This window comes from Dipodomys ordii, unplaced genomic scaffold, assembly GCF_000151885.1.
Source record: "Dipodomys ordii isolate 6190 unplaced genomic scaffold, Dord_2.0 Scaffold87, whole genome shotgun sequence".
In the NCBI taxonomy this organism is placed as follows: domain Eukaryota; kingdom Metazoa; phylum Chordata; class Mammalia; order Rodentia; family Heteromyidae; genus Dipodomys; species Dipodomys ordii.
In genome coordinates, this window is record NW_012267303.1 from 1,279,714 (window position 1) to 1,293,110 (window position 13,397).

At 46.2% G+C, this 13,397-nt stretch overlaps 1 protein-coding gene across 3 annotated transcripts in view; it reads left to right on the forward strand.

Annotated features, from left to right (window-relative positions):
• The window catches only part of Tbc1d22a (TBC1 domain family, member 22A), a 299,373-nt gene that overhangs the window by 90,950 nt on the left and 195,026 nt on the right, over positions 1-13,397 (forward strand). For all 3 annotated transcript variants that reach the window (XM_013025776.1, XM_013025777.1, XM_013025778.1), the window contains 2 exons: positions 2,992-3,120; positions 6,101-6,163. In XM_013025776.1, the coding sequence (XP_012881230.1) occupies positions 2,992-3,120; positions 6,101-6,163 (192 nt within the window). The remainder of the gene's footprint in view (positions 1-2,991; positions 3,121-6,100; positions 6,164-13,397) is intronic.

The window sequence follows — 13,397 nt, forward strand, 5'->3', positions numbered from 1 at the left end:
ATAGCTTTTCTGTATACCAGCAATGAACAGAATGTGAATAAATTAGGGAAGTAATTTCCTTCACAATAGCTTAAAAAATATGCCTAGGAATAAACCTAACCAAGGAGGTGAAAACTATAAACTCTTGATGAAGACATCAGAAGGTAGACATTTGTCCTGTGTTCAGGGATTGGCAGAATTAATACTGTGAAAATGGCCATATTACCAAAGATGTTCTATTAATTCAATGTAATACCCACTAAAATCCCAGGGACATTTTTCTTAGATAGAGAAGACAATCATAAAAGGCCTTGAATAGCCAAAGCAGTCCTGAGCAAAAAGAGAAATGCTGGAGGTATCACAGTTTCAGACTTCAAACTATACTACAGAGACATAATAACAAAAACAATGTGGTACTATCACAAAAACAGACCTCAAGATAAATGGAACAGATTAGAAGACCCAGAAATGAACTCTTGACAAGGGTGTAAAAAAATGTATGTTAGAATAAAGATATTCTCATCAACAAATGGTGCTAGGAAAACTGGACATCTAGATGTAGAAGGCTGAAACTGGATCAATTTAAAGTAAGATCTGGAACTTTGAAATTTACTAAAGGAAAGAATAGGGAAAACACTGGAACTTATTGGCATACATGGTAACTTCTTGAATAGAACTCTAGTGGCTCAGCAGATATGAAAAAAATTTGACAAATGGACCTGTATCAAGTTAAAAAGCTTCTTCTGCACAGCAAAAAAAAAAAAAAATATATATATATATAGTCACTGAGCTGAAAAGACAGCCAACAGAATGGGAAGATCTTTCCTGACTATACATCTGACAAGGGCCTAATAACTGGAATATATAGGGAGCCTAAAAAAAACCTCAAAGATTCAACAACCCAGTTAATAATGGAGCAGACATTTCTCAAAAGAAGAAACACAAATGGCCCAGAAGTACATGAATAAATGCTCAACAGCTTTGGCCATAAAAGAAATGCAAACCAAAATGACACTAGGACTCCATCTCACCCCAGTTGGAATGGCCATCATCAAAAATACAAACAGCAGCAAATGTTGGTGAGGATGTGGGAAAGAGGGGACTTACTACATTGCTGGTGGAACTGTATACTAGCACAGCCATGATGGGAATCAGTAGGGAAGTTCCTCAGAAAAGTAAGCATGGGGTACCCTATGATCCAGCAAGACCCCTCTTGGGCGTTTATTTTTAGGAAAGCAGGTCAGGATACAGCACAGGAACCTATGTGCCCATGTTTATTGCACCAGTCACCACACAGCTGCAGCGTGGAGAGAGCCAGAGGCCCTGCATCTGATGACCGGATCACAAACATACAGTATGTATACACAGTGGAACATTATTCAACTGTAAGGAAGAACGGAATGATATCATTTTCTGGGAAATAGGTGGACCTGGGAATCAGGCTCAGAAGGATAAAGGACATGATTTCCCTCATATGTGGATGTTAGATCTAAGATATAAACATATGTAAGCACATATATGATTGTGTGTGTATGTGTGTGTGCTAGAACAGTATAAGTAGAATATAGAATTTGAGACACCATGACGAAACTTCTTCACACAATTAACATGCACTTATCCAAAAGGAATATTGGGAAGCTGAGTCATGTTTAGTCTGGGGTGTGGGCATTAGTGAGTGGGGGGCGGGACAGATTTTATACATGTGTGAACATGGAAGCAAGGATACTTGATGAGCCTGGTTTGGGAAAGGGGAGGGGGAAAGAGGGAGAGCAGTAATTTTGACCAACCATTGTATACATAAATCAACTTGATAAAATGAAACCTCCTTGTATAGCTAATTGGTCAATAAAAAATAAAAAAAGGGAAAGGCAAGCCACAGACTGGAGATATAACAATACAGTTACAACAACACATACTCAGCAGGAAGGTAAACAATGGGATTAAAAGATAGGTGAAAATTCTAAACTAGTACTTCACTGAGAAGAGATGTGTTGTCTACATGGACGGACTGTGTCCAGCGTTGCTGGTCGTTAAGGGAGGGGATGTGGATTCATGCCCAGGGAATGGTAGTGTGGAGAAAACACAGGGATGAGTGTCAGAGGGAGACACATTCAGAGCAACCTGTCAGTTTTTCAGAAAATGAAAGCTCTGCTTACATTGTGATCCAGCAATTCTGCGCCTAGAGGAGAAACTAAGGCATGCGGTCCCCAAATCCTGTGATGGCATGATGGGCTTTGTTCATAACAGCAGCCCAGGTGCTCACTAGGGACGAGGGCCCAGCCAGCTGCACCCACCCAGAACCCTCGGAACACAGTGCACAAAAGCCTAGGTCCTGAGTGACTCCAGGTCAGAGTCTGTCCTCCCTAGTGAGGAGGCAGTGTCTCCCAGGGCAGGGATGGACCACAGGGACTGTACCGGGGCCACAGAACTGTTCTGGATCTCCGTGGGAGCCCCAGTCATGGGGCTGCATACCTTCATCGAGATCATGTACCTGCCTTAAGATGGGCAAGTTTTATGTTGTAAATTCGTGTCGGTATAAGAAAGCAGATGCTCTATGACACCAGGCAGTCTGGCCCTGGAGTCTGGGCGCCTCTATCCACCAGGGCTGCCTGGCCCTTTCTGACCTCAGTCCACTTAATCTATCGCACTATAGCCGCCGAAAGCCCACTGGTCTTTGAAGAGAGTTGCAGATTTGCCTAAGTGACAGGGTTGGGCATACCCATGTGTGTATGTGCATGTGTGTTGTGAGTGTGATACTGCACACACTTGTAGTCATCTGGCCCTGCTTTGGAAGGGCACTGGTTCCCAGCCTGATGTTGTCTTTGACCTGTCTGGCTGGGAGTAGCAACCCACACTGCCCCCTGTGGAGGGCCCAGGCAGTGCGCACGGTGAGTGAGCCAGGCTCCCCACCCCCACTCCCTCTGAGACCTGAGCCTTGAACTTCACACTTATGATGGAGTCTGGTGAGTGAGCTGTAACCATAACTATGTGTTTGCTCTTTTGCTCACCCAGGGTTACCTTCCTGCCAATGTAGACCGAAGACCGGCCACTCTCAAGAGAAAACAAAAGGAATATTTTGCTTTCATCGAGCACTATTATGACTCCAGGAATGACGAAGCTCACCAGGACACATACAGACAGGTGGGCGTCCTCTTTTTTTTCTGTTAACTTGATATTAGGCTTGATGATAGTGCCAGGAAGCATTTCATTTAACATGTCCCTGACTTGCTCACAGACTTTAATTTTCTAATAAACGCATGCATTAGCAAACACAGTGGTAATATCTGGCTTGATCCACATCCTTCTGGGGAAGTGAAAAGAGCGTTTTCAGTTGGGGTTACAAAGAAGGTGCCAGAGATCTGGTTAGCAGTGCCCTGCAGTCTGTCTCCAGGGATGGCGGATGTCTTGTGTTTTGGCAAGCTACCATCTGCTCCTCAGTGGCAGAAGCAGACGTCGAGCCAGAGAGCATCATGGCAGGGTCTCTGCTGTCTGGGTGGATGGTATTGTGACCTTCCTGCAGGATTGGAGGGAACTGTGGTTCTCAGGAAAGCCAGGAGAAGGATTGACAAAAGGCTGGTTAGCTCAACTCACGGGGAGACGGGCAGGTTCAGTCTATAGCCAAAGGTGTAGTCAGTTTATCATTTGCCATTTAGTAAAAAAATAAGCATGACGACATTTTCTTGAACAATCAACAGATGATGGTGCCTAATGGGTGAATAAAAAGTTGCTTTGCGGTTCACAGCACATCTAGTGCTTGCTGTTAGAACAGCTCTGAGCTGCTTAATCCCACGCTGGAGTGTGTGAACATTCACAGTGGCGGTTCTTAATTGGCCCTGCTCTCCAATGTCCCTCACTTCCTGGCTCCATTGGTGTTGAGAGTGCTTTGCAGGCTCTGTTTCAGGCGGAGGAGCTCTGTCAGTTTTCCATCCTAGATCTTGTCATTTTGGTGTAGAGCTGCGGGAAAGGTTGCTTCCCTTTTACTCAAACCTTGGGTGAACTGGTTTCGCAGGTGTCTTCCTCACACACGTGAAGCTGCTGACAGCCCAGAGCCACTGACTTGCTGCAGAAAAGGCCATGGAGGCTGGGCACAAGTCCATTTCAGGCTCCTTCTGAGGTGGCCCAGCCCCTGCCTGCACTGGGCTGGTTCTTGGGGTTGGGCTGCTGCCCTGTTTGTTACTCTGGGAGGCCGAGTGGACACAGGCTGTGTTTGCATTTGGTCATGGAATTGTAGTTTGTCTGGTTTGTTTTCTACTTCACTGATTTTAGGAAATGGATACATTAGTATTGTGTGGAGCATGTTTTTGATGTACCTTTTCTTAAGAAAGAGTCTTAAAAAGGATGAACTAGCGGGTCCTTGAAGGACCTTTCAGGCTGTTTTTTTTTGAACCGTGAAGGGAAAGTTCACTACAGCCAGGTGGTAGGCATCTTTTCTCAGTTACCATGATAAACAACAAAAAGGTCTTGTGCTGTTTTGAGTTCTCCAGAAATTTCCACATTAATTAAAGTTGGACTGTGTGATGTAAAGCGGTTGGCTCTCCTGGCTGTCCATGCTTGGATGCCAGCAGCTTGCTTCTCAGAGTCTCCAGGGTATCTAGCCTTCCCCAAGTATTGATCTTCACTCCTTTGTTACATGTGTACTCTTTGGCCAAAGATCGCTGCCAATTGAGGCCACCACTGAGGTGGTAAGAATTGTGCTTCACTGGCGTGTTTCTCTGTGCATATCAGTTCTGTATTCCAGTCCTGTGGCTGATGGGGGCAGTCCGGGCTTCCCTCCTCTGGTGATATAGCAAGGTGTGGAGTGTCATTTTGGTGCCGTCCTGTCTGTGTAATGTGTGTCACCGTCTGCTCTTGCATAAGGCAGGCCCTGCTGGTTCTCGGCATACAGAGGCGAGTCGAACCTGGTTGGAGCCCATGGTGTGCCTGCCCCCAGGGCGTCACTGCAGGGGGCAGGTTGCTGGGGATGCCCTTCAGGTGGCCATGGTAGCCAGTCTGGTGGCCCTTGTCCTGCACTCATGTGTGGCCAGCTGCTCATCTGCGTGTGGTACCTGCTTCCCCTCACAGCACAGCTGGCCACAGCTGTCTTCCCTGTGAGCCCTAGGGGCCTGCTCATCTCAGCTGGCTTAGTCTGTGGACTCAACCTCCTGGTCTTCACTATTAACTGGCTGAAGGGTGCTGAGCAGGCCTTGTTAGATGAGGAGGCTGAGCCCAAGCCTGAGTGGTTACTCAAGGCCACAGGCTTAGTCGCAACTGAATGGGGTGATCATCTCTGGCTTCAGGATGCTAGAATTCTCTGTGAGCAGGGGTCAGGGTGAGCTGAAGTTCAGCATCTTCCCTCAGCCTGTCTGGTGCACCAAGAGCGACAACAGTGGTGGCTGAATGGGACATCCCTGTGGGACATGGAAGCTGGCCTGTGATGCAGCTTTGCTCTGAGGGTCTTGTCTGGTTGCTTTTTGTTTGGGTTTTTTTTTTTAACTGTATTTTTTTTGTCTTTTTTGGTACTGGGGATCGAACCCAGGACGCTGCGCTTGCTAGGCAAGCGCTTTGCCACTGAGCTACATCCCAGCCCCTTGTCTGGTTGCTTTTTGAACCCTCGGCTGCCCCCTGTGCCATGTCAGGATCGCAGGTAAGGCACAGATATCAGATGGCAGCCAGGCAGGCATCAGCAGACTCTAGCAGAGGCCTTCAGACACTTCCTTTGGGAAGTGTCCTAACTTCTCAAGGACCTTGTGAAGTAGAGGAAAATGTGTCCTGTTTTCTAAGAAGTCTCTGCCACGGCAAAGCCCCATGCACTGTCGGTGTGCTTGAATTGCTGTTTGTGTCAGAGGCCGAAAGTCAACGTTTACTAATTGTCATGGCTTATGTTACTAAAGAATGGAGGGCCTGCTCTGCTCCTAACCCTGCACTGCCTGGTTGGGAGGGGTCGGGGGGGCCTCCCTCAGGTGGAAAGGACTCTGAAGGCCTCCACTCGGGGAGTTCTCATAGTGTTTCATGTCCTCAGAGAGAGCAGGTTACCAGGCAAAGTTAGTTCGACTATCGCCAAGTGTGCTCTTTCAGTTATGATGCTTCAGTGTCACAGGACTTGATCCTTTTGAGTAAACTTGTCTCTCTGCTGCCTTTCCAGATCCACATAGACATCCCTCGGATGAGTCCTGAAACACTGATACTTCAACCCAAGGTGACGGAGGTAAGAGGCCAGGCTCTCTGCCGGGAGGGCCGTGTGCTCTCTGTGCGCACAGGGCTGTGGGAACGCAAGGTTGGCGACCCAGTTCTGGGGAGTTTGGGCCTTGAGAGCGTAGTTGTAGATAGGAATCGTTCATTGTTCTTTTAAGTTTCCTCTTGTGTCACATTGATGCGTGCAGTGTGTGTGCAAATATGTAGCATGTACTCATGACCCACCCCCGGATCTAGGATCGAGAATCTTACCAGTGCTAACCTTGTACTTGCTAGGCAAGCATTTAACCATTTGACCTAACTCCTGTCCTCCTGATTTTTACATCTGCAATCCCTCGTAACTTCAACACCGAGAAAATAATGTGTGCTCTAATGCTGTATTCCTTGGCGCTGTATCATTCTTTGTGCTATCTAGTTCCTGAAGCTTGTTTTCCTCTCTATGTGATGTCCAAAGTGTCAGCTTAGATGCCTGTGTATCTAGGTACATAAACAGTCTGTCTGTCGTCTGTTTCCTGAGAATGGGCTTTTGGTCTATTCCTAATGTTTTGCTGTTAGGAACTGTGCTGCCCGGCCCATTATGCTCATTTCTGTAGTTGCCCTGGGCAAGAATTTCTCCTCAGCATTGAATTCAGATAGCTCCTGTTGTACATTGCTGAGCCAGTCCCTGCTAAATGTTCACAGGGACACTGCCACACTTCCCAGAGGAGCTCTGCCACGGAGACACACCTCCTGGGTATTGGGCTTCATGGAGCCCCTTGTGCTCACCACTCTGTTAGGTATTGCCAGGCTTTCCAGCCTTTGTTTTCTGGGGGGTCTTTCATCCTGCTCTTAGTTTTCATTTCTCTGGTTGCTAATGGGGTTGAGCATCCCTTCATATATTTGTGGGCATTTTCTCTGTTCCTCTTCCTGGAAAAGGCTTGTGCCTGTGTTATGCTCATTTTTCAGACTACTTGTTAATCTTTATATAGTTCAGACTCTAGTTCTCCCTTTCTGTGGCTTGCATCTCACTTTTTTATGGGTTTCTGTTACTGGTGAGAAATTCCTTGTGTTGGTGAAATTGAACCCGCTGCTCCTTTATGGTTAGACTAAACCTTGTATTTTTTTCAAATGTGGGTGTGGTGGTCCACACCTGTAATAGGCTTGCAGTCCAGACTAATGTGGACAAAAAACGTGAGACCTCATCTGAAAAACAGCTAAAGCGAAAGGGCTGTAGGGCCCTGGTTTTGTGGTAGGGTGCCTGCCTAGTAAGAGAATGGTTTATTGAGTTCAAACTCCAGAAAACAGAAGGACCCAAAACAAAACTTCCACAAAACAAGTGACTTTTTAAAGGCCATACAACCATCTAGGCGTTTTACTATGTTGTCTCCTGAAAATCTTGCTTTTCCCACTGCTGTGTTTACTGGCCGTGCCTGGGCGGCCTGTCAGCCTCTGAACTGTGCGTGGACCCCGCTTGTCTCCATATGTGTGGTGTCACCTCTCCTTTGCATCACGTCCCTCCAGGTGGTTTCTCCTGCATTTCCCGTTCTGCCTCGCTTGATAGTGTCAGAATGCTTGGGGGCGGGGCGGGGGGAGGGATGTCCGTCATCCCCCTCTTCCTCTTCAGAGCTGACTGGGTAGAGTTGACTGTGCTCTTTGCTCTTTCAAGTATCTCAGAAGCAAACTGCCAAGTTTTGAGTTTTTGGGGCTGTCTGATTTGTGATTATAATTGCAGAGTCACTAGGTCCATTTGGAATAACTGACATCTTTGCTAACTTTTATTTTCATTTTTGTAAATATACTAGTTTCCTCTGTTTTATACCAGTTTTTAATGCATTTCAAAGAAGTTTTAAAATTTTCTCCCCAAAGGATCCTATAGATATTTTATAGTTTTTAAAATATTTCTGTTGCTAAAGGGGACTTTTCTTATTGTTTGCAATAGTTTGTTTTCCATCTTGTTATACCCGAGTAAACGCACTTACAAACTTTGACATCTCTTAGCTGTGCAGTAAACCTGTCAGAAAATGTAGCATTGTTAAAGTGAAACTACTCATAGATTGTAGAACACAAAAGGAGAAAATGACTTTCAGCAGAAGTGGTCATTTTGAGATACTTCTCAGTGAGGACCTATTTCAGTGATGTGCTTATTCTATCAGGAAACAAGAGATAATGCATTATGACCTCCTTTTTACTTAACTTTTTAGAGTGGAAAATAGATGTTTGGTTTATCTCCCTTTATTGTGTTTCCCACCGTTTGCCCCGTTCCTGGAAGAGCTGACTTGGTTCATGCTCTTGGTATGTAGGTGCAGACTTACCACCAGCCGGGCCATTTGGGGCGTTTGGGTGGTGAGGTCCTTGTCCTGCGGGCTTGGCGTGCCTCCCGGCTGTGGGGTCTCCCTGGCAAGGGGCCATCTAGCCAGGCTGCAGAGCTGAGCAGGCCTTTGTAGTCTGCCGGACAGGCAGGCCTTGGGAGGAGGGCAGACTCATGCAGCCTGGGTCAGGGCGGTAAGCGCAACCTGTGTGTGAGGGAATTAACTGAGGAGCAGGGCTTCCGAAAGGTGTTGAAGAGTGGGTCCTGTTGGCCAGTAGGCAAAATCAAATGAGGATTTCTGGCATTGTGGAGGCTCAGCCCAGAGGTGTCCACAGATGACAGCAAAGCTATAACTATAGCGGCGTCACGAAACCCAAGTCTATTACTGTTTCCAGTACTAGTTCTTTGTCAGACAATTGGTTGCTCCTCTGTGCTGGGCTTTAACCTCAGGGTCCAAGTTGGCTGCTTAGTGCTCTTGGTCACATTTGCATTCCACTAGCATGGAATTCTAATGAGGTACCACTAGAGAAGGCACACTTCCCCTTTAGAGTTATGAGTGTCTCGCACAATACTTCTGCTGACCTACGTTAATGCCCTAGTGCTACTCAGCTGCCTGGGAGCCAGGGAAGTGGTCTTTTGGTTTAGTCTGTCATGTGCGCCATGCAAGTTTGGGCTTGTGACTACTCAGGAAGGATGTCTGCGGTGAGCAGCCCCTCCGGCAATCCTGACAGACACTTCATTTGTTTATTCACTTCCTAGGCAACGGCTGTTCAGCTATGGTCATGATTTCTTCTCCATTTCCTTGTTGCCTTCTCTTTCTCCCCCTCTTCCTTATTCTTTCCTCCCCTCCTTCTCTCCTTTAGCTGCAATACAATTTGCTTATTTCAAGTTTACAATTAGATATGCTCTGACTCCTGTCTATAGGAGTAACAACACACTGTGAATCACATCCACCACTCTGTCCTTGGTGATTGGCCTTCTCTGTTCCCGTGGCCCCTGGGAGCCATGGGTCTGCTGTCTGCCTCTAGAGTTACGCTGCTTTCAGGAATTTCCTATATGTGGAGTCACACTGTAGACGCATGTGGCTTCTTTTACTTAGCACGATGCTGAGACTAGTGTGGTTGTGTCTATCAGTGGTTCAGCTCTTTTGCTGAGTAATTTTCCATTTGTGAGCATACCACAGTGATTCATTCACCAGCTGGTGGACGTGGGGCTCTGCTGTAAACCTTCGTGTTTGCATCTTGTGAGGGCATCTGCTTCCCATGCTCCCAGCACCTGGGAAATTATTAGAAGTAGAATAGCTGCATTGTTTGGTGAGAGAATATTTAGCTGTATAAGACACTGCCAAACGATTTCACGATGCATTATACTGGTTTGCATTCCGACCAGGATTGCATGAGAGTTTTAATTGTGGCATTTGGTATTACCAGCCTTTCAGATTTTAGCCGTTTTTAATGGGTGCATAGTAGTTCTTTATAGGATTGTAATTTGCATTTCCCGGTTGATGAGTGAACTGAGCAGCTTTTGTGCACTGGCTTGCTATGCAGACATCTCTTATGGTGAAGCATCTTGTCAGGTTTTGCTCATTATTTGGTTACTTTATAAACTTCAACATGCCTGTTCCCAGCCTCTACTCAGCCCTCTGGGGTGGACCCATGTCCATGTGGGAAAGTATAGCTGGCCGCAGAACTGGCAGGACTCAGGCGGGTGCCTGCTAATGGGGAGGCTCCCAAGTGAGTGCGCAGTGATCCAGGGGAGGCCAGTGGTCACGGCCCAGTGCAGAGGTGGCCTGATCCCTGCCCTGTTTCTTCCCAGGCAGAGAGCTCGGAGGCTGGAGCATCCTGCCGGCTTTCTTCTCCCCAGATGTGTGGGGATTGTCTTCTATTCTGCTGAGGCTTGTGAGGGCACCCCTCCAATACTTCCTTCCCCACACTGGGGCTGGAGCTCACGGCCTCATACTTGAGCCACACTCTCAGCCCTTCCCATCCCTGTGACCTCTGACACTTCCTCTTCCCTTTGACCTGTTCCTGAAGTGCTCCCTTGTTGGAGACGCCGTCCCTCATGATGGCCTAGTGCAGTATGAAGTATGTTTGGCGGTTTTATTCTTAGCTCTTTCCTCCCTCCTCATAGAAATAAAATGCTTTTTCCAATTAGGCACTGAGAAGTGATGCCTTGTTACATCTGAACAGACAAGAAGGTAATGAAACATAGGTTTTTAAACTGCTTTGTTTACTCAGATTTCCTAGAGGTTGTGCAGGGAGTTGGCCTTGACTGTCTGAGGGAATGGATGTTTTCCCTTCTATTCCTCTTTTATCCTCAGGCCCCTCCACCACTCCTCCCCTTCTCCCCATCTCTCCTTTCCCCCTTTCTCCTCCTTCCCTTCTCCTATTTTTCTTCCCCTCTTCCTCTTCCCCTCTTCTCTCCCATTCCCCTTTCCTCTTCTTCTCTCTTCCCCTCCCCCTCTCCCTTCCCCCCCTTCCTTTTTTATTTTTCTCTTTTGCTTCTAATGTTGGGATACATTTGTGAGAGCTCAGGAAATCCTATTTGTGATGTAATCAATTCATCACTTTCCTGATGTATATGTGTGAATTTTATCTTTAGACATTCATTTCCCTCAGAGCAGGAAGGTTATGAATGTCCAACTTAAGCATTGGAATTTAACTCCAGATCTCTACTATCAAGTTGAAGAACTAGAGCATGCTAATGTCACTATAGTTCCCTCCTCTCCCAAGCCCTATTCCACAAGTTACCTTCTCTTGGATTTTGGTCATTCCCTGGCCCTTCCGCATGGCATTAGCATGAGTTCATATGTATGTGCTTCTGTGGGATTGCTCTGTATGAAGCCCTGTTCTGAACTGTGGCATTGTAGTTGAATATCTACACTGCTGGGGAGTTTTCTGTATAGGCTCTTCTCTTGTTGACCCAGCCTGAATGTCTGGGCTGCTTTTGTTTCACTGCTATTAATGCATTACCTCGGGCGCTCCTGTGTCCCAGGAGTGGGGCCGAGCGCTGTGGAATAGGCACTGGTGTGTGATGCCAGGCTATGTGGTCTATATTCAGCGGTGGCCAAGCTTGGGCCATTACAATGAATATTTACCATATGTGACTGGGGCCTGGGCACTGTCCCTCAGCTCTTCAGCTCAAGGTGAGCCCTCTACCATTTGAGCATCAGCCCCACTTCCGGCTTTTTCTGCTTATGTGGTGCTGAGGAATTGAACCCAGGGCCTTGTGCATGCAAGGCAAGCGCTGTACCACTGAGCACCTTCCCAGCCCCATATGTGACTTTTTGTATCATACTCTCTTGTTATTATAGAGGTGATGTACAGAGGGCTTACAACTACACGAGTCAGGTAATGAGTACATTTCCTTTTGTTCATGTCTTCTGTTCCCTCCTCTCTAGGCCTTCCCTCGCATCTCCCTCATGAGTGGTATAGTTCACTTTCATCAATGTCCAGTGAGCTCCACTGCTACACTTTTTCACCCTTTTCCCCTCAAGTTCTGTGCCCTCTCCATAACCCTTCCAAAGATGTGCACTTGAATACGCCATATTAGGTAAAAAAGACAGCATCCTAAGAAAACCTAAAAACTGAAATAAAAGAAAGAGAAAAGAAAAAGCAGTCTCCTGTTTCCATATCTTAGAATTTGTATCAGTATGTATATTATTTTATATAAATGTGAAGAAGCACGTAGACATTGTGCCTTTGTGTTTCTCTCCTAAGAGCATCTTCTGTGTGTGAGTCTTAAGTGACTCTTAATGTTCATTTTCATAATCACTGATGAAGTCCCAACGGGTTTTCTCAGGTTTCTTAGCCATTTGTCTTTCTTCTCTTGTGAAATGCTTTCACCTCTGTTAGGTTGGCTTGATTTCTAGGAATTCCAGATATGTGCTGGGCACTGGTTTTATGTATTTAAACGAATGCATGCACATTGCCATGTGTATACTTTTTTGTATATATATGCATATATATATATATATATATACACACATAGGGGTGTGTGTGTATTTTTTTTTGGGTTACTGGATGGTTTTTTTTTTCACTCTCATATGAACTGAGGTTCTTAATTTAACAGCCAGTTCAGCAGTCTTTTCCCTCATTGTTAGGCTGTGTGCTAAGACATCCTTTCCAACTTTGCTATTCAAAGAAGTCCTCTCTATTTCTCTGAGGAGTTTTCATTTTGCCTTTTACACTCAGGACATGATAAATGTAGAGCCGGCTTTTGCACCAGTCTGGCTTCTTTAATGGATCCCGTGGGGACAGCCATTTGCAGCTCTGGCTCCAACAGCCGTGCTTGCCTGTCCTCCCGGCGGGCTTCCTGTGGGCTGGAGCCTCGTCAGCCTCCCTGCCCAGCTTTGCCTTGTTTTTATTATTGTAATCTTGAATTTGGTGAGATGGGCCATCACGCCTGGCTCTTGTTTCTGGACTAGTCCTGACCTTTGCTTTTAAGTTATCTTGTGAGGTTACATGACATCTCATAAATTAGCCTGAATCCATTGATTAATTTAGAGAGAATTAATGTTTTGTTTTTGTAACAGAACATTGGTACTGAGTACCACTGTTGGATTTGTTCACCCTTTGTCCCTCCATTTCTGTGTCTCCTCTAACCCTCGCTCCCAAAGATGGGTAAATAAACAAAAATAAAAGAAAAAAAAGCCTCTTGCTTCCCTTTCCTGGAGGTCCTTTCGATAAATATTATTTCCTGTGATCAGAGACACAGAGAGACATTGTACCTTTGGGTTCCTCTCCTGAGAGTATCCTCCTTTGCTCTCATGGTGTGTGAATACCTAGAGTCTTGTTTTAATTTTGATGGCTGTGACTTCTCCTACCAGATTGAATGTGTTTGGGGGGAAAGGTAGACATCCAAGTCCCTTTTGTGATCCTCAAGGGCAGTATTCCATTTTGCACAACTCACTTAGGATGGTTATTGTTTGCCATGCTGACAAAGGTAGTTTGCTCACAGT